This window comes from Mustelus asterias, chromosome 28, assembly GCF_964213995.1.
Source record: "Mustelus asterias chromosome 28, sMusAst1.hap1.1, whole genome shotgun sequence".
Lineage (NCBI taxonomy): Eukaryota > Metazoa > Chordata > Chondrichthyes > Carcharhiniformes > Triakidae > Mustelus > Mustelus asterias.
Genome location: NC_135828.1, coordinates 21,665,728 through 21,687,657, shown reverse-complemented (window position 1 = coordinate 21,687,657; position 21,930 = coordinate 21,665,728). Strand labels below are relative to the sequence as shown.

The following is a 21,930-nucleotide window of genomic DNA, read 5'->3' as shown; positions in this document are numbered from 1 at the left end:
CACCCCTCTCATCCATGAACCCGTCCAAGTTTTTCTTAAATGTTAAAAGTGACCCCGCATTTACCACTTTATCCGGCAGCTCATTCCACACTCCCTATACTCCAAGCGTGAGGAAGCCCTCCCTAATATTCCCTTTAAACTTTTCTCCTTTCACCCTTAACCCATGCTCTCCAGTTTATTTTCTCCCCTAGCCTCAGCGGAAAAAGCCTGCTTGCATTCACTCTATCTATACCCATCAAAATCTTATACACCTCTATCAAATCTCCCCTCAATCTTCTACGCTCCAGGGAATAAAGTCCCAACCTATTCAATCTCTCTCTGTAACTCAGTAACCACAGTAACTCTGTAACTCACACTTGGAATACTGTGTGCAGTTCTGGTCACCCTATTATAGAAAGGATATTATTAAACTAGAAAGAGTGCAGAAAAGATTTACTAGGATGCTACCAGGAGTTGATGGATTGAGTTATAAGGAGAGGCTGGATAGACTGGGACTTTTTTCTCTGGAGCGTAGGAGGCTGAGGGGTGATCTTATAGAGGTCTATAAAATAATGAGGGACATAGAGCAGCTGGATAGTCAATATCTTTCCCAAAGTTAGGGAAGTCTAAAACTAGAGGGCATAGGTTTAAGGTGAGAGGGAAGAGATACAAAAGTGACCAGAGGGGCAATTTTTTCACACAGAGGGTGGTGAGTGTCTGGAACAAGCTGCCAGAGGTAATAGTCGAGGCGGGTACAATTTTCGCTTTTAAAAAGCATTTAGACAGTTACATGGGTACGATGGGTATAGCGGGATATGGGCCAAATGCGGGCAATTGGGATTAGCTTAGGTGTTTTTAAAAAAAATAAGGGCGGCGTGGACAAGTTGGGCCGAAGGGCCTGTTTCCATGCTGTAAACCTCTATGACTCTGACTCTATCCTGTCCATACCCTTCATAATCTTATACAAAGATTTAATGTTGAAGCTTTTCATCTTGCACTTGCCAGGACAATTTGCAAGCATAGCAAACGTGAAGGCCACAACAATTTAAACTTCAGCAGAAAAGAGTATTGCTCCCTTGACATTTAGCATTATTGTGAGTTGTCCTGGTGAGTCCAAGATGAAAAGCTTCGACAAGATGTGTCTTTTTTTCCCATTTAGGTAATAATTTGCCTTTGTAGTTTTTCCTGACAAAATGGATTACCTCACACTTATTCGCCATCTGCCACATTTTGCTGAGTTTCCGGATTTTTCCATACATCTACAAAGCTGGACGCTATCTTGCTCTGACCTTGCTCTTGGATCGTGTCGACATAGGAGGACTGAGAAGCAGGAGTAGGCCACTCGGCCCCTCAAGTCTGCTCCACCATTCGATGAGAGGTTTTGCAAATGACAATTTATGGGGGGGGGGAGTATCTGCATAAAACGCCAGTGATATGGTCGCATGTGAGTGAATTCCTGGGTAAGTAATAGTGTAGAAATCTGCACATTTAATGAAAGGCTGTTTTCAGGAGCTTGGGAAAGAATTGAGGGGTAATTTTCTGAATTCATGCCTGTGGGGAGAAAACGTTGGATTTGTCCCAATCAATTTTCCGATCTTTTACGTTGGTGGCACCTTGAAAAGTTAGAAGAGCCTGAAGGAAGCCGCCTTGGATTCCCGACAGAGATCCCTCGCAGGCACGGTGTCGCGCCAGGGATGTGATTTTGGCAAATGTCCCCCTGCGGCGTGGCGTTTGAGCTGATTGGTTATGGGCTTCTGGCCAAAGCTGATGCCTTCTGGTGATGACTAAATAACCGGTTCAGTCAGTGAAGCTGACGTGAAAATGATGCCAGACTCCTCGACTTTGTCTGCCTCCCGCACCTTGAGACATTACTTACCCGAGGATAAATAAAAGCACAGAAAGACCGCAACAATGCCAGGAATGCAGTCTCGGAGGAATTCCGCAGTCAGTGAGAATGGGAATCAAGGATAAAACTGGCTGCAACTTAGACATTGAGAGACTGTAGTGAGTGGTATAATGGTATTGTAACTGGACAAGTAATCCAGAGACCTATGGTACACCGGGGTCTCAAACTCAAATTGAACAAAGAAAATTACAGCACAGGAACAGGCCCTTCGGCCCTCCAAGCCTGCACCGACCATGCTCCTGACTGAACTAAAACCCCCTACGCTTCCGGGGACCAAATCCCTCCATTCCCATCCTATTCATGTATTTGCCCCTTAAAACTCACTGTTGTATCCGCTTTCACTCCCTCCCCCGGCAGCGAGTTCCAGGCACCCACCACCCTCTGTATAAAAAGACTTGCCTCGTACATCTCCTTTAAACCTTGCCCCTCGCACCTTAAACCTGTGCCCCCCTAGTAATTGACTCTTCCACCCTGGGAAAAAGCTTCTGACTATCCACTCTGTCCATGCCCCTCATAATCTTGTAGACTTCTATCAGGTCGCCCCTCCGTCGTTCTAGTGAGAACAAACCAAGTTTCTCCAACCTCTCCTCATAGCTAATGCCCTCCATACCAGGCAGTGTTTCTGTAAATCTTTTCTGTACCCTCTCCAAAGCCTCCACATCCTCCTGACAGTGTGGCGACCAGAATTGAACACTACATTGCACTAAAAGTCTACCATCCCTTATCCTAAAACCATGACCTCTTGCCCCACAAGAGGAAGCATCCTCGCCACCTCTACTTTGTCCATCCCCCTTATCGCCTTGTACACCTCAACTTGATCTTCTCTCGCTCTTTTAAACTCCAGGGGGTTTTGGCCTAAACTGCCCAATCTCTCCTCCTAAGACAAACCCTTTATCTCTGGAACCAATCTAGTGAACCACCTCTGAAGGGGGAGCAAATTTAAAACAAGAGTTGAGGGGAAACTACTTCTCCCAAAGGGTTGTGGAATTCGCTGCCCCAAAGTGCGGTGGATGCTGGGACAGTGAGTAAATTTAAGGAGGAGTTAGACAGATTTTTAATGGGTTGGAGGGTTATGGGGAGAAGGCAGGAAAATGGGGATGAGGAGCATATCAGCCATGATCGAATGGCGGAGCAGACTCGATGGGCCCAATGGTCTTGGGATGCACTCAGGCACAGACAATCAGAAATAGCAAGTGAATGTTTCGTCCTATCAATCCTTCTTCCTTTCTTTGCACCAAAATCCTGCGGTCTCTTCCCCACCCCCCACTATCCAGCTCCCACCCCACTGCCCTCTTGTAGCCTCTGTCTCTGAAAACTCATCCGATGTTTGTGCACCGCAGCCCAACTTGTGAAAGCAGTGAGTGCTAATTGTCTAAAAGTCAAAGGACAGAATGTTATCCAGATTAGATGGATTGGCCGTGGTAAATGTGTGGGGTTATGGGGATAGGGTGGGCCTGGGTAAGATGCTCTTTCGGAGAGTTGGTGCAGACCCCCTGGGCCGAATGGCCTTTTTCAGCGCTGCAGGGATTCTATGGCTCTAAAGTATTCCTGCCTGACAACCACCCGTACGGTGAAAGCTGCAGGGTTATCGATCTGGCTTCTGCTTTCCCCTGTCGAGGGGTAAAATAGCGGCGGAGACCAAATGATGTCCCCAAATGGTCATTAATGGTCCACTTAGGGCCTCAAGAGGCCTTAGAGTGGAGTGCCTGACTCTGCTCACCATGAGATGGGAGACAGAGTGGGGGGAGTGGACATGAGAGCAGCGGCAAAGCCAACCAGCTCCTTCAGAGGTGCCAGCGGGGCCCATAAAACCCAGCCCAGTGCCTTACAGTCTATTCCAAGAGCAGTGCAAGCCAACTTATGTTGGCTTGTCAAGGTAACAAGGTGCTGTTGTCAAGGTAAAGATTTCAAACATGGAGAGATTTGTTTGAATTTGAAAAAAACAACTCAGGGTTTGAGGTGCTTTGCTGTAGGAAGAATAAGTAGGCCGCACTCTCGTTGGGAAACAAGTGTCCAGTGGGGGGGGGAGACAATCAGAGGGATCTGGGGAGAACAGACATATCAAATCAATCAAAGTTACAACACAGGTTGGTAAGATCATAAAATGGAGGTAGAAGCATTGGAGGAGGTGCAAAAAATATTTGCTAGGCTGATACTAAAACTGAGAGGGAATATGTGGAAATTTGAACAGGGCAGAGTTCTTCTCCTGCGCAGTCTTGGCCTCCTTACCTAAGAACGGATATACTTGCCACAGAGGGAGGGCAGCAGAGGGTCACTTGGCCGATACCAGGGTTGTTGGGACTGTCCTACGAGGAGAGATTGGTTTGACTGGGCCTGTACTCAGTGGAGATAAGAAGGATGAGAGGAGATCTGATTGAGATGTATAAAATTCCAGTGGACACACTGGATGCAGGGAGGATGTTTCCCTGGTTGGGGAATCTAGAACCAGGGGACACGGTCTCAGGATACGGGGTTAGACCATTTAGGACAGAGATGAGGGAAACAGTTCTTCACTCAGAGGGTGGTGAAGCTGTGGAATTTGCTACCTGTGGAGGCCTAGTCACTGAATGTATGCAAGAAAGAGAGAGATAACTTTTTAGGTTTTAATAATGTAAGAACTAGGATCAAGAGTGGGCCATTCAGCCCCTCGAGCCTGCTCCGCCACTCAATTCGATCATGGCCAATCTCATCTTGGCCTCACCTTCCTGCCCGCTCCCCATAACCCTTCATCCCGCTACTAATTAAAAACCTATCTATCTGCTCCTTAAATTTGTTTAGTGTTCCAGTGTCCACTGCACTCTGGGGTAGAGAATTCCACAGATACACCCCCCCCTTTGAGTGAAGTCATTCCTCCTCATTTCTGTTTTAAATCTGCCACCCCTTAGCCCAAAGCTACAGCCCCTCGTTCTAGAATGTTCAACAAGGGGAAACATCCGCCCTATGTGCTACCGTATCAATCCCCTTTGGCATCTTATGAACCTCAATTAGATCCCCTCTCATTCTTCCAAGCAAGAGGAATGGGGAGAAAGCGGGGATATGGCATTGGGATCGAGATTTGATCGTATTGATTGGCAGAGCAGGCTCGAGGGGCCGAATGGCCTACTCCTGCTCCTAGTTTCTACGTTTAAAAGAGAGGGCTGACCAGATAGAATTTGAATAAAAAGGTTAGTTTGATATTTAACTGCGCATAAAGGCGATAATGAAATTCTAGCACATGTTGCAAGAATACTTGCCCATGTCCTATTCTAATCAACTCAATCCTCCAATTTATCACTGCCGATATATTATTATTTCCACAGTGTTCATTCTCAGGGGTAACTGAGTATCCACAATGGGATTTTGAACTTGTTTTTTGGGGCAAGCAAAGGAATGGATTTGGGTTTGCCCGCTCCACTCTGAGCATTGGCTTTGTAAATTTAAGGATGGAGTAAAGATAATTTTAAGAAAAGGTCTTCTACTTTTTGTCGGATGGAAACTAAGTAATATTCTTAAAAGTGGCAGAACGGGGGTTAACGTGACATAAAAGGAGGTGGTAAAATCTTTTGTGATACCTTGGCACCGTGTTTTTCTGCCCCTTGTGGATTGTAAATGTTGCTCTCGAACCTATTCAGGATAATTATGAGGCTGTATGTGGTGATCTAATAAGAAAGCAAGACTCTTAACCAACAAACCAATTATCCTGGATTGAAAGAAACAAGTTGCAACAAATTAAAGAGGAAAGCAAGTCTAAGAAACACATTGTATTGAAGATACTTGCTCGTTTTAAGATAGACTAACCAAGGCTGGTGAGTGGGCCTCATGAGTGGCCCTCCTGCATCTCAGTGGGCCACAGGATTGAGACCGGGCTTGTTCACCAACCATGAACAAGATTAAATACATTTAATACACGCTGAATATTTCATAACCAGTTATAGAGAATGCTTTATCGTTTATGTACTAATAGAACTGTCATCAACTTCAACGGGCGGCACGGTGGCACAGTGGTTGGCACTGCTGCCTCACAGCGCTAGGGAGCCGGGTTCGATTCTGACCTTGGGTCACTGTCTGTGCAGAGTCTGCACATTCTCCCCGTGTCTGCGTGGGTTTTCTCCGGGTGCTCCGGTTTCCTCCCACAGTCCAATGATGTGCAGGTTAGGTGGATTGGCCATGCTAAATTGTCAGGGGGACTGGCTAGGGTAAATATGAGGGGTTATGGGAAAGGGCCTGGGTAGGATTGTGGTCGGTGCAGACTCGATGGGCCGAAAGGGCCTTCTTCTGCACCATGGGGTTCTATGTAAAAACATTAAAAAGCTGACACTTTGGACACAGAGGGAGCGCACGGCTCTCACAGTCAGTGTTGTGAGCAACAGCACACACCTCACTTCACTCACCCTTGCTTTACGTTCGAATCACTTCAGTCACACTGGTAGGAAAAAAACTACACGGATGGAAATCAGCGGAATGTGGCAACACTGTGCATGGGCAATAGTCAACAACATGTCTCGTGGAGCTGCACTCAGAACCCATGGGTTTTCCCATTGTTTGAACCCTCTGCCACTGGGGAAACCCCTCCGGTGGGGGAAGTGTGTGTGTATGTGTGTGGGGTGGGGGGGGTTTGCCATCAGCGGAACTGGAAAATTCCACCGGCAGGAATGACTGGAAAATTTTGCTCGATAGTTTTCTAAATGTTGCTGCAAAGACACATTTTCTATATTTAGAAAAGCATGCCATGAATGAGCTGATTGAACCCAGCATGTGGCCCCCCTCAGGCTGCAGGTTGCCCACCACTGGGATAGACAGATCAAATTGGGTCTAGGATTTGACGTCAATGGATGTACTAATGCCGCACTTGTTTTACCTTCTAATAATACCAGGATAAAGTCTTCCGGAAAATCTCAGCAGGTCTGGCAGCATCTGTAGGGAGAGAAAAGAGCTGAAGTTTCGAGATAGGACGACCCTTTGTCAAAGTCTTGGACAAAGGATCATCTGCTTTGACAGAGGGTATTCTGGAGTCGAAACGCCAGCTCTTTTCTCTCCTTACAGATGCTGCCAGACCCGCTGGGATTTTCCAGCATTTTTCTCTTTTGGTTTCAGATTCCAGCATCCGCAGTAATTTGCTTTTATAAAGTCTTTCGGAAGAATTTGTCATATGCCAAAAGGGAGCCGTTTCACCAGTCGTAATCTTGTTCAGCGATGATTACAATTTCTTTCCTCACTAACAGACGGTCGGCGGGATTCTCGGTGTCCCCCCCACCACCCGTGTTTTGCCGTGGAAGTCCGCCATTGGCCGCTGGGCAGGATCTTCTGGTCCCGTCGCTGTCAATGGGTTTTCCCATTGTTTGAACCCTCTGCCACTGGGGAAACCCCTCCGGTGGGGGAAGTGTGTGTGTGTGTGTGTGTGTGTGGGGGGGGGGGGGGGTGGTTTGCCATCAGTGGAACTGGAAAATCCCACCGGCAGGAATGACTGGAAAATTTTGCTCGATAGTTTTCTAAATGTTGCTGCAAAGACACATTTTCTATATTTAGAAAAGCATGCCATGAATTAGCTGATTGGAATCATGTGTTAACAATTTTTTCAAACACTGGTTTCAGATGAAAAACATACGCGGTTGAAATAGGCCTGTAGAAATCTTTAATAAGGGAACAGATGAATTTCATTTGCGACATTAAAGGTACATTGTTGTTCGAATCTAATCTGATCTAGTATTTTCAAGTTGTTTATGGTACTTTTAACATTTATATTCACCCTGAACTCTAAGCGACTAAAGTAACCGTGTTTGAAGAAATGTTGGTGTCCAGGAATAAGCAAGTGGTTGTGAGGGATCTTCATCTTACCTCACTATCTTTGGAGGAGACGGTGGCACAATGGTATTGTCACTGAACGAGTAACCCAGAGACCTGGGGTTCGAATCCCACCACAGCAGACGGTGAAATTTCAATTAAATAATCTGAAATTAAAACTGGGGTGGCACGGTAGCACAGTGGTGAGCACTGCTGCCTCACAATGCCAGGGACCCGGGTTTGATTCCCAGCTTGGGTCACTGTCTGTGCAGAGTCTGCACGTTCTCCCCGTGTCTGTGTGGGTTTCCTCCAGGTGCTCTGGTTTCCTCCCACAGCCCAAAGATGCGTGGGTTAGCTGGATTGGCCATGCTAAATTGCTCCTTAGTGTCAGGGGGACTAGCTACGGTAAACGCATGGGGTTATGGGGACAGGGTCTGGGTGGAATTTTGGTCGGTACAAACTTGATGGCCCAAATGGCCTCCTGCACTTGTAGGAGTCAATGATTCTAAAATAAATCCAATGGTGACCATTGTCGTAAAAACCCATCTGATTCACTAATGTCTCTTTAAGGAAGGAAATCTGCCATCCCTACCCGGTCTGGCCCACACATGACTGCAGAGCCACAGCAATGTGGTTCTCTCAACTGCCCTTGGGCAACTAGGGATGGGCAATACATACTGGCCAGCCAGCGACGCCCATGTCCCACAAATGAATAAAAAGAAATTAAATAGCCCCTCAAGGGCAACTAAGGATGTGCAATAAATGCTGGCCCAGCCAGCGCCGCCCACATCCCATGAAAGAATTTTTAAAAACAACTGTTTCCTTTCCTTTTGAGCTTTGTGGGAAAGGGGAGGACTTCTTAGGGTGGAAGAGTCAATTACCAGGGTGCATAGGTTTAAGATGCGAGGGGCAAGGTTTAAAGGAGATGTACGAGGCAAGTTTTTTACACAGAGGGTAGTGGGTGCCTGGAACTCGCTGCCGGGGGAGGTAGTGGAAGCAGTTACGATAGTGACTTTTAAGGGGCGTCTTGACAAACACATGAATAGGATGGGAATGGAGGGATACGGTCCCTGGAAGGGTCGGGGGTTTTAGTTAAGTCGGGCAGCATGGTCGGTGCAGGCTTGGAGGGCCGAAGGGCCTGTTCCTGTGCTGTAATTTTCTTTGATCTTTGTTCTTTGGCTGTGGATACGAACTTTGCTATCTGTGGGGTTGTGTCTTTCAGGCAAACATCTCCTGGTCTGTCACTACGTGGGCATCATGCCCAGTGTAGTGATTACAGCAGCTAAGGTGGAACACATAAACATGCTGATGCATGAATGTAGCTCATGTGAATGTGCTGTACTGGCTGGCTATGCTTATTGTGAAATTACAGGTACATGCCCCGCTCTGTGCAGAAACAGAAAACAGTAAACAAACTGCTTCCATTTCCTCTTGTGGGAGAAATGGGCCAAGAAACAGGGAGCCGGTGGGTAGTGGTAACGTAATTCAGAGACCAGGCTAATGCTCTGGTGAAATGGGTTCAAAACCAACTTCAATTCATAAAAGCTGGAATTGTAAGGTAGGCCTGAAATTTCAGGCTGGCGAACTCTCAGCGCCTGCCATCCTGAGAGTTGGCGTGTAACCCATCCCCGCCAACCCCGACAGGCCCACTGCCAGTTCAGGCCCAATTGAGGGGCTGATTGGCAGCGGGCAGGCAGGACTTCCAGCCGCCTTTGGAAGGAAGTCCCGCCTCGGAGAGCTGCCGGCCAATTAGATCCATGCCAGAGGACAGTGCCCAGGTACTGCCCGGGCATGACCCTGCCATGGCAGGGGGGGGCTGTACTCTCTCCTGTATGCCCCTGGTGGGTCCTGTTCGCCTGTTGCATATCCTGGAGGAGCTGTGATGAATCACGTTGGTGTGCCCTCACGCCAATGGGAATGGACAGTCCAACGTGGGGGGAACATTCTGATCTGCATATTCAAACAGATCGAATTCTGTCATTGATGGTGGGGGGGGGGGCAGTGTAAAAGCTGTTTTGCGGCTCTCACTCAATTCTCCGGCTCTCTGCCGTTCCCCCCCCCTTCCGCCCCCCAAAAACAGGGATGGAAAATTACCACCCTCATAGACTTCTTTAAGTAAGGCGAATGATGACCAGCGCAAGAGTTTGCAATTGCTGTCGTTTTTAGCGTCCCTCATGTAATGCCAATTGTATAGGGGAGGCGGTGGCGTAGTGGTATTGTCACTAGACTAGAATCCAGAGACACATTTGGGAACCCTGGTTCGAATCCCACCACGGCCAATGGTGAAATTTGAATTCAGTAACAATCTGGAATTAAAAGGTCATTAATGATGACCATGAAACCATTGTCGATTGTTGGAAAAACCCTTCTGGTTCACTAATGTCCTTTAGGGAAAGAAATCTGCCGTCCATACCTGGTCTGGCCTACATGTGACTCCAGACCCACAGCAATGTGGTTGACTCTCAAATGCCCTCTGACATGGAAGGCAGTTAGGGATGGGCAATAAATGCTGGTCCAGCCAGTGACATCACGTAAAATGAATTTTAAAATTTTCTGGTATCCACCTTCATTACTCGTGGGGTAAGATGTTATGTACACTTGTTGTTTGCATTAACACTGGGTCACATTGGAGGGTAAGTATCTTTGATTCAAATATACTTTAGTTTTTTTGTAAGTAATAGCTTCCCTTAAAGCATTGGATGTAACTGGGCAACACGGTGGCACAGTGGTTAGCACTGCTGCCTCACAGCGCCAGGGACCCGGGTTCAATTCCCGGCTTGGGTCACTGTCTGTGCGGAGTCTGCACGTTCTCCCCGTGTCTGCGTGGGTTTCCTCCGGGTGCTCCGATTTCCTCCCACACTCCAAAGATGTGTGGGTTAGGTGGATTGGCCGTGCTAAATTGCCCCATAGGGTCACGGAGATTATCAGGATAAACACGTGGGGTTGCGGGGATAGGGCCTGGGTGGGATTGTTGTTGGTGCAGGCTCGATGGGCCGAATGGCTGCTTTCTGCACTGTAGGGATCCTATGATTCGCTGACTGTGTAGCAATCACCCTACGGGCGGGATTTTATACCCTCGCTTGGGCGAGGCTCGTAAAATCCCGCCCGAGGCCAGTGGAGAATTCTGTTCTAGGAGCCTGCGGTAAAATTCCAGCCTATGTTGCAAAAGCCCAGGCTTTTCCCTTTGACATCTTGAATATTGTTCTTTATTTAAAATGGTGCAGATTAAGTTGACGTCAGAAGGGACATTTGGAATCGAGGCTCAATCATCTTCTTTGTGTTTGTGTTATTCAGGTCGCAGCCATGGCTGGAATTTATGAGATCCTCAATCAGCTGGGGTTCCTTGAGTTTGAAGAGCCAGAGGAGATGCCTCTTTCTAGACTGTGTTACCGTTGGCTGCAGCACAGCAGCAGCAGCCTTCCCTTCCGAGGAGAGTTTGTTTAATCTGCATTAGCCACCAGAGGAGTGCTGCTTTGCCAGTCGTTGCACAGCTTTGACCTTCCTAAGCCTTCGGAACAGTTTGTTACTTTGCTAGAACGTACATAAAACACACGGGGAAAGGTAGTGGCCAATGGACAAAGAGTTGAATCAAAGCAGGTGGCCGTAGAGAGACGGTAGGGTCAGTCTATTTTGGATTGCTCCAAAAGGGCTGGCACAGATGCAATGGGCCGAATGGTCTTCTGTACTGTGAGCACACCCATGGCTTTGTGCGAAATGTCCAAAAGTTGTTGTTGAGTACTTTTGAATCCATGCGCCCTGAAATTTATCAGCAGGGCCCCTTCAACTAAAATGAAAAGAACAAGACTTAGTCATTCCACAGTGCTTTGAAAGTTTGCAATAATCTATCTAACAATCAACACCAACCTTAATAAGACATCAACATTAGGCACCTCGTTGCCTTCACAGTTCCCTGGAGGGGGAGCGTGTTGTCTTCCAGCACCGTCGAGGTTTTCCGTACCCGTTGCACACCGCAGGGGCTGGGGTGCGGTACTGACCCCTTCAATCCACATTTTCTTTTGGTGTTTAAAGTTTCCATTACAATTTGTTTTTGGCATCCCTTTTAGGGGCTGCTGTCTTGATTCACCCGTTACATTGTTTAATTTAGTTCAGTTGTTTCACGCTGGCACAGTGGTTAGTGCTGCTGCCTCACAGCGCCAGGGACCCGGGTTCCATTCTGGCCTTGGGTCACTGTCTGTGTGGAGTCTGCACCTTCTCCCCGTGCCTGCGTGGGTTTCCTCCGGGTGCTCCGGTTTCCTCTCACAGTCTGAAAGACGTGCTGGTTAGGGTGCATTGGCCATGCTAAATTCTCCCTCAGTGTTATCCCAACAGGCGCCGGAGTGTGGCAACCAGGGGATTTTCACAATAACTTCATTGCAGTGTTAGTGTAAGCCTACTTGTGACACTAATAAATAAACTTAAGATAGTATTATCCCCTTCACATGAAATGAGCATTATTACAAGATGTTATGTCAATGAAACATGGGGTACAGGTATTCAACAGTATGTTCATGGTATGTATCGTGGACAGTGGTGAGACACTGACTAGGAAAAGTACCAGTGTGCCATTTGAACCTTTCACTCGCTTCAGTTATTCCTTCAATAGCTCACTGTACATATCCTCCTTATTGTTCATTCTTGCTGTGTGAATATGCTGTAGAGGAAAGCATTAATTATAAGTCAAAACACATTCCACCATTTCACGGGGCATTTTTGCATTCTGCATGTCATATCAAACACAAAGGCATCTCTCCGCACCTGTGTATCAAATGTGTGCGATCAAATTGCCGTTGAAACATCAGGGGGTTCATTTGGCACAAGAAATGGGCGGCACGGTGGCGCGGTGGTTAGCACTGCTGCCTCACAGCACCAGGGACCCGAGGTTCAATTCCGTCCTCGGGTGACTGTCTGTGTGGAGTTTGCACGTTCTCCCTGTGTCTGCGTGGGTTTCCTCCGGGTGCTCCGGTTTCCTCCCACACTCCAAAGATGTGCAGGTTAGGTGGATTGGCCATGCTAAATTGCCCCTGAGCGTCTGAAGATGTCCCTTGGTGTCCAAAGATGTGCAAGTTAGGTCGATTGGCCATGGCAAATTGCCCCTTGGTGTCCAGAGATGTGCAGGTTAGGTGGATTGGCCATGCTAAATTGCCCTTTAGTGTCCGAAGATGTACAGGTTAGGTGGACTGGCCATGCTAAATTGTCCCTTGGTGTCCAAAGGTGTGTAGGTTAGGTGGATTGGCCATGGCAAATTGCCCCTTGGTGTCCAAAGATGTGCAGGTTAGGTGGATTAGCTGTACTCAATTACCCCTTAGTGTCAGGGAGGTTAGCAGGGTAAATGTGTGGGGTTTCGGGGATAGGGCCCGTGTGGGATTGGTGCAGACTTGATGGGCCGAATGGCCTCTTTCTGCACTGTAGGGATTCTATGATTCTATGAATGAAGTCGCATGCATTGGTTAAAGTTTTCAACTTCCAGATTCCGATGTGCTATCTTACTTTCCAATTAACTCGGCTGAGATGCGGGCTGTTTGTTTTTCGGTATATCCGACACAGTTTAGTGCTTTTGTTCTTGTTAGCGCACGAGAGTGTTATCACAAACAATGCAAAGTGTACCTCTGCTGTGCCTTCCTAAGTGGAGACAGACTGTTAGAGCAGTCTCGGTTTTGCGAAGTATAATCAAAATAATTTCAACGATTTGCAAATATTTTTGTAATTACTATAATAGGACTTTGGAAGCACTGCCTGGGATAGATACAAACTGAGCGAACTGTCCACCTGAGTGTCTTTATTGAAGACAATATCTCATTGAATCAGGCAGTTAATGAAGGTTTTTCTGATGCTGAAAAGTATTTGTAAATAAAGGGAATATTTGTCTTTTTTTTAACTTTTAGAGAATTTATGTATTTAAAACATGGCATCATGAATAACCTTAAAGAGGGGGAATTTTGTGCTTGTCCCACCTCCCCTGCAAAATCTACCTGCTTTAATTTTGAATCATCTTCTTGATGACAAGCTCACTGTTGCTTTCCTAATCTCCAGAAACTTAATGTTCAAAATATAACTTAATTGAACCGTGTATGGAACCATGATGAGTGTCAAATCTTACGCCAAGAATAGTGTGCACAGTTTCTGCTATTTTTACAGTCCACAGTGTTCCCAGCTTCTGGAAGTGTTAAGATAAAAACATCGCTGTCCAACTTGGGCTTGATCCGACTCTTAATCTTAGCCAAAAGGCCATTAAGCGCTTAAAGGACCATTAACTACTGTACTGCCGTGGTTCACATGCAGATTTCTCAGTGGATGTGGAGGCTAGACTGCTGCCAAGTAAGATCCCTTGCCCTCCAGTCGAAGAGGGGTCACGTGTTAAAACCTGGCATGGACAACTGATCGAGTTCGGAATTAAATGGAGGCACAATGGCATCGCTAGGGAATAGAAAGTGGGTATCAGGGACTGGGAGGGGGTGATAAGTTCATAAGATATAGGAACAGAATTAGGCCATTCGGCCCATCAAGTCCGCTCCGCCATTCGATCATGGCTGATATGCTCCTCATCCCCATTTTCCTGCCTTCTCCCCATAACCCTTCAACCCATTAAAAATCTGTCCAACTCCTCCTTCAATTTACCCACTGTCCCAGCATCCACCGCACTTTGGGGCAGCGAATTCCACAGATTCACAACCCTTTGGGACAAGTAGTTTCTCCTCAACTATGTTTTAAATTTGCTACCCTTATCCTAAGGCTATGAAGGACAGCACGGTGGCACAGTGGTTAGCACTGCTGCATCACAGTGCCAGGGACTCGGGTTTGATTCTGACCATGGCTGACTGTCTGGGCAGGTTAGGAGCATTGGCCATGCTAAATTGCCCTTTAGCATCCAAAGATGTGTAGGTTAGGTGGATTGGCCATGGTAAATTGCCCTTTAGCGTCCAAAGATGTGTAGGTTAGGTGGATTGGCCATGGTAAATTGCCCTTTAGCATCCAAAGATGTACAGGTTAGATGGATTGGCCATGCTAAATTGCCCCTTCGCGTCTAAAGATGTACAGGTTAGATGGATTGGCCGTGGTAAATTGCCCCTTCGCATCTAAAGATGTACAGGTTAGATGGATTGGCCATGCTAAATTGCCCCTTCGCGTCTAAAGATGTACAGGTTAGATGGATTGGCCATGGTAAATTGCCCCTTCGCGTCTAAAGATGTACAGGTTAGATGGATTGGCCATGCTAAATTGCCCCTTCGCGTCTAAAGATGTACAGGTTAGATGGATTGGCCATGGTAAATTGCCCCTTCGCATCTAAAGATGTACAGGTTAGATGGATTGGCCATGCTAAATTGCCGCTTAGCGTCCAAAAATGTGCAGGTTAGCTGGATTGGCCATAGGAAATGTGTGGTGTTACGGGGATGGGATGGAGGGATAAGATGCGATAAGATGCTCTGTCGGAGAGTCGGTGCAGACTCAATGGGCCGAATGGCCTCTTCTGCACTGTAGGCATTCTACGAACTCCCGATTTGTCAAAAAGGCATTTAGGTTAGGTGCAGAATAGGTGCATTGGCCATGCTAAATTGCCCCTTAGTGTCCCAATATGTGTAGGTTAGATGAGTTAACCATGGTAAAAGTGTGGGTGATAGTGGAGGAGAGGGCCTGGGTAAGGCACACTGTCAGAGAGTCGGTACAGCCTCGATGGACTGAATGGCCTCCTTCTGTACTGCAGGGATTCTATGATTCTAACACATTTAGTGAACATTGACTGTGCTTCAAAAGTGCTTCATTGGCCACGAAGCTCTCCTTTGACATTCTGAGATCACATAAGGAATTTTTGAGCGTGAGTTCTTTTGTTTTACTTGTGTCCGGTAAGGCTGCCCGAGGAGGTAGCCTGATTTAGATTCATCCTTGGCTATTTAAGGAGACTGTTTTATATTTGTATAAATTCAATAATCAGCTACAGGCCTGCCATTCTGGAAGCAACATGGTAAAAATGAATGATGTCGAAATCTCATATAGTTTCAAATGTTGATGGTTACAGGCAAACAGCTGGTCAAAATATGAAACTGTGCCTTCCGCGTGTTTGACAGTCAGGAAATAAATGGAATTCACCAGAAAATAAGTGCTAAAAATCATGATTTATTTGATTTTCTGAGAACCGTCTAATTTCCCGATTCGTAATTCGAAAAAAATGTAAATTACTTACTCTGTTAACTCTTTCCGTCTGTAGATTTATCTTCGCCTTGTTTCAATAACGTGTTTTTTTTACTTAAGCTGTGCTAAGTTAGAAACAAAATTGTGAATTCTATTTTTCAAAAGGAGGAAGGAAAATCTTTCACAAGAGTGTTAAATTTTATCCCCGAGTAATTCAGTGTTGTGTCGAACTGGCAGAGTGCTGTTGGGCTTCTATTTAATAGCTTTTACCGTTAACTATTGGAAACGTTTTTATTTTTGCAGAGAGCAATTTGTAAATTTTTTTTGTGGACTGCAACACATTTCACACTGCTTAATTTTGTAGTGGAGAAGAGTAAATTATTAAATGTTTTGCACCAAACCTTCTTTTGACTTTGTTTCCTTTCTAAAGAATAAAAATCGGTACGCCTGCTTAAGATGAGAATTCACGGTTTGCTTCATATGAGATGCATATTCCAATCACCTATGTTCCATGTGCGGCACGGTGCCGTTGTGGTCAGAACATAAGAACTAGGAACAGGAGTAGGCCATCCGGCCCCTCGAGCCTGCTCCGCCATTCAATAAGATCATGGCTGATCTTTTCGTGGACTCAGCTCCACTTACCCTCCCGCTCACCATAACCCTTAATTCCTTTACTGTTCAAAAATTTATCTGTCCTTGCCTTAAAAACATTCAATGAGGCAGCCTCAACTGCTTCACTAGACAGGGAATTCCACAGATTCACAGCCCTTTGTGTGAAGAAGTTCCTCCTCAATTCAGTCCTAAATCTGCTCCCCCTTATTTTGAGGCCATGCCCCCTGGTTCTAGTTTCACCTGTGGAGATGCCGGCGTTGGACTGGGGTGAATATGGTATTTGCTACCAAATAAACCTGTTGGACTTTAACCTGGTGTTGTGAGACTTCTTACTCTAGTTTCACCTGCCAGTGGAAACAGCTTCCCTGCTTCTATCTTATCTATTCCCTTCATAATATTCCACTCAAGTAGATAGAGCCGTGAAGAAGGCCTATAATGTGTTGGCGTTCATTAACAGGGAGTTTGAGTTTAAGAGCCGTGGGGTTATGCTGCAACTGTACAGGACCTTGGTGAGACCACATTTGGAATATTGTGTGCAGTTCTGGTCACCTCACTACAAGAAGGATGTGGAGACACTGGAAAGAGTGCAAAGGAGATTTACCAGGATGCTGCCTGGTTTGGAGGGTAGGTCTTATGAGGAAAGGTTGAGGGAACTTGGGCTTTTCTCTTTGGAGCGGAGGAGGTTGAGAGGAGACTTGATAGAGGTTTATAAGATGATGAGGGGGATAGATAGAGTGAACGTTCAAAGACTATTTCCTCGGGTGAATGGAGTGGTAACGAGGGGGCATAACTATAGGGTTCGTGGTGGGAGATATAGGAAGGATGTCCGAGGTAGGTTTTTTACTCAGAGAGTGGTTGGGGTGTGGAATGGACTGCCTGCAGGGATAGTGGAGTCAGACACTTTAGGAACATTTAAGAAGCTATTGGATAGGCACATGGAGTACTTCGGGATGATAGGGAGGAAATAGCTTGATTTGGGTTTCAGACAAAGCTCGGCACAACATCGTGGGCCGAAGGGCCTGTTCTGTGCTGTACTGTTCTATGTTCTATGTTCTATAATCTTATACGTTTCTATAAGATCTCCCCTCATTCTTCTGAATTCCAATGAGTAAAGCCCTAGTCTACTCAGTCTCACCTCATAAGCCAACCCTTTCAACTCCGGAATCAACTGAGTGAATCTCCTCTGCACCCCCTCCAGTGCCAGTATATCCTTTCTCAAATAAGGAGACCAAAACTGTACACAGTACTCCAGGTGTGGCCTCACCAGCACCTTATACAGCTGCTTAGCACGGCTGCCTTACAGCACCAGGGACCCGGGTTCAATTTCAGTCACTGTGCGGAGTCTGCACGTTCTCCCCGTGTCTGCGTGGGTTTCCTTCGGGTGCTCCGATTTCCTCCCACAGTCCGAAAGATGTGCTGGTTAGGTGCATTGGCCGTGCTAAATTCTCCCTCAGTGTACCCGAACAGGCACCGGAGTGTGGCGACTAGGGGATTTTCACAGTAACTTCATTGCAGTGTTAATGTAAGTCTACTTGTGACACTAATAAATACACTTAAAAATTTAGATATTCGGGCATTTTCACTACATGTGAATGTGTACGTTTTACTCCTGACACTGATAATTGAGGAGCAGAAATTGCGACAGACCTGGATTGGCACGGTAGCACAGTGGTTAGCACTGCTGCCTTACAGCACGAAGGACCCCGGTTCAGTTCCAGCCTCGGGTCACTGTCTGTGTGGAGTTTGCACGTTCTCCCTGTGTCTGCGTGGGTTTCCTCCGGGTGCTCCGGTTTCCTCCCACACTCCAAAGATGTGCGGGTTAGGTGGATTGGCCATGCTAAATTGCCCCTTAGTGTCCCCAAGATATGTAGTTTAGGTGGATTGGCCGTGGGAAATGTGTGGGGTTATGGGAATGGGGTGGGGGAGAGGGCCTGGGTAAGATTCCCTGTCAGAGAGTTGGTGCAGACCTGATGGGCCGAATGGCCTCTTCTGCACTGTAGGGATTCTACGAACTCCCAGTTTGTCAAATAGGGATTTGAAGAAACCTTCGCCAGAATTGTACTGCCCTGCCAACCACGGAATCGGAGTGGGCGAGGCGCGGACAACTGAAATGTCCGTTGATGTCAGGCAGGAATTTCCAGTCTCGCTCATACAGCTCCGGTGTAAAATCCTGCCCCTTGCGTCTTTTTGCAATTTGGTAAAAGAAGGTTTAAAACTTAAAACAGGCAAGTTCTGGGTCTGATTGCCTGTGTGTAATCCTATCATTGGGAAGCATTTTCTCCTCAGTTGAAGGGCTGTTTATGCGGCTTTCAGTTCAATAGTTCATTTGGTGGTAATTACTTATAATCACTGGAAAATAATTAACTTAATTAGATTGTAGTTTAATCCATCCGTGGCAAAGGGTGATTCAAATTTAAGGATATCCAAAATCAGTCGGATAGAATCCTTTCATCAAGGCCAGTAGGAACCTAGTCATTTAGTTTGTGCCTGTAGTGTTTGTCACGTCTATTTCAGTCCATTGACACAAATGCCCCTTACGCTTACAACCTGAGGGATAGGTTTTTACTCCAAGGTAAGAATGCAGCAAAGCGAGTCACGTGCCCCACCTGGGAGCTTCAGCAGATTCGGTCCATTGTAAGGGTCAACCTCATCAATACGACCAAGTGGTCCAGGATGTTGATGTGAAAAAGCAACCTGCCCATTAACACTGTGCAGTTCATCAGGGACCCACGGCAAATGGACCCAACACAAAGCAAGTCCTCGAGAGAGCCATCGCAGTCAGAGGGGAGGGCCGCCAGGGCTGACTTTTACGATCAAAGTGTTGGCTTAACCGGATGCAAACATTGGTCTGTGGACACTGGGGCAATGGGCGAATAGAAACATAGAAAATAATTAAGAATCGACTGATGACCATGAAACCATTGCCGATTGTCGGAAAAACCCATCTGGTTCACTAATGTCGTTCAGGGAAGGAAATCTGCCGTCCTTACCCGGTCTGGCCTACATGTGAATTCAGAGCCACAGCAATGTGGTTGACTCTCAACTGCCCTCCAAGGGCAGCTAGCTCCAAGAGTGGTGGGTGCAGTCGGGGGGATAGACAATCTGCTGTAACATCGCAGAATCTGTTTGCTGGCGGGAACCGCTCTTGCTCCTCTTAGCCCACAAGCAGTGCACTAAAAAGCACTTACCCCACCCCGTCCCCTCCTCGGACCTGGCTACTGCCACCTGCCTTTGGCTTCCTGGTTTTGGAAGCCTCAACAAATGCCTTACTGTAGTCACCAACTCACATCTCCAGTGCAGATTACTTGGACAGCACCAAACCCACCGCAGAAGTAGGCATCGTTGCGATGGGTTGCAGTTGAGTTCAGTGCCCCTCCTGCCAGTAATGGGCAAACTCCCCTCCCCACACCCCCTGTCTAAGCCTCGGCCTTTTAATAATCCATCAGCTGAGACATAGAAATGTGTGATATGATAAAGAAGACTGCACCTGTTTTGAAATACTGTTACCTGGAGAGGCAATATCCACAGACCATCCCATGTTTGTGCTTGGTACCGCTCGCAGGTAAGTGGTGTGGGGAAATGTTCAACTATAAAGCCATTGCATATCGCACTAATTAATTAGCAACCAATTAAGAGTATTGGGAATATATTTGGAAAGCAAGAATCTAAATGGGGTAGAGAGACTTCTTGAGTTTTATTCCTTTATGGAATGTGGGCATCGCTGGCGAGGCCAGCATTTATTGCCCATCCCTAATTGCCCTTCAGAAGGTGGTGGTGAGCTGCCTTCTTGAACCGCTGCAGTTCCTGTGGTGTAAGTACACCCACAGTGCTATTAGGGAGGGAGTTCTAGGATTTTGACCCAGCGACAATGAAGGAACGGTGATATATTTCCAAGTCAAGATGGTGAGTGGCTTGGAGGGGAACTTGCAGGTGGTGGTGTTCCCAGGTATCTGCTGCTCTTGTCCTTCTAGGTGGTAGAGGTTGTGGGTTTGGAAGGTGCTGCCTAAAGAACCTTGGAGAGTTGTTGCAGTGCATCTTGTAGATGGTACACACGGCTGCCACTGTACGTCAGTGTTGGAGGGATTGAATGTTTGTGGAAGGGGTAGCAATCAAGCGGGGACTGTTTTGTCCTGGATGGTGTCGAGCTTCTTGAGTGTTGTTGGACCTGCACCCATCCAGGCAAATGGGGAGTATTCCATCACACTCCTGACTTGCGCTTTGTTGATGGTGGACAGACTTTGGGGAGTCAGGAGATGAGTTACTCGCCGTATTATTTCCAGCCTTTGATCAGCTCTGGTAGCCACAGTATTTATATGGCTAGTCCAGTTCAATTTCTGGTCAATGGTACCCCCCCCAAGATGTTGATAGTGGAAGATCCAGTGATAGTAATGCCACTGAAAGTCAAGGAAAGAACGAGGAAACATTCACTGTAGGTTATGATGCAGCTCAATAGTTGGTTCTGCTAAATTTGTATCGACTTGAATATACGAAATAGAAGCAGGAGAAGGCCATTCAGCCCCTCGAGCCTGCTCTGCCATGCGATACGATCATGACTGATCAGTTTGTGTTTCAAATATACTGGCGCTGGAGGGGGTGCAGATGAGATTCATTAGGTTGATTCCGGAGTTGTGAGGGTTGGCTTACGAGGAGAGACTGAGTAGTCTGGGACTATATTCATTGGAATTCAGAGGAATGAAGGGAGATCTTATAGAAACATATAAGATTATGAAGGGAATAGATAAGATAGAAGCAGGGAAGCTGCTTCCACTGGCAGGTGAAATTAGAACTAGGGGGCATGGCCTCAAAATAAGGGGAAGCAGATTTAGGACTGAGTTGAGGAGGAACTTCTTCACACAAAGGGTTGTGATTCTGTGGCATTCCCTGCCCAGTGAAGCAGTTGAGGCTACCTCATTGAATGTTTTTAAGGCAAGGATAAATACATTTTTGAACAGTAAAGGAATTAAGGGTTATGGTGAGCGGGCGGGTAAGTGGAGCTGAGTCCATGAAAAGATTAGCCATGATCTTATTGAATGGTGGGGCAGGCTCGAGGGGCCAGATGGCCTACTCCTGCTCCTAGTCCTTATGTTCTTATGTATTGCACATTCCCATCTGCCACAGGTAACTTCTAATTCCCTTCCTTTGCTGGACAGAAATCTATCTATCTTCACATCAAAAAATATTCAACGACATTTCTTCCACCACCTCCTGAGGCAGAGTTCCAAAGTTGCACAACCAACAGAGAAGGAATATTCTCCTTATCTCTGCCCTAAAAGGGGCAAACTCTAATTTCAAAACAGTGCCTCCTAGTTCAGGACTCACCGACAAGGGGAACCATTCTTTCCTTGGTGTGTACATGTTGTATGTAATATTCAATAGCTGGTTATGCTAAGTTGGCATCGATTCTGTTTAGACCACACATTTGGTCAGTTCTGGTCACCATGTTATATGAAGGTTAGAGAGGCGCTGGAGAGAGTGCAAAAAGAATTTAAGCGGGAGATACGGAATACAGAGGTTCTGAAGAAAGGACGGAGATGGGATTTTCCAGCCTT

At 46.7% G+C, this 21,930-nt stretch overlaps 1 protein-coding gene across 1 annotated transcript in view; it reads left to right on the top strand.

Annotated features, from left to right (window-relative positions):
- Positions 1–16,160, top strand: part of LOC144480318 (paladin-like) — a 79,046-nt gene extending 62,886 nt beyond the window's left edge. The window contains exon 5 of the mRNA XM_078199675.1: positions 10,940–16,160. Coding sequence (XP_078055801.1) covers positions 10,940–11,089 — 150 coding nt within the window. The 3' untranslated portion in view covers positions 11,090–16,160. The remainder of the gene's footprint in view (positions 1–10,939) is intronic.
- Positions 16,161–21,930: the final 5,770 nt, after the last annotated feature.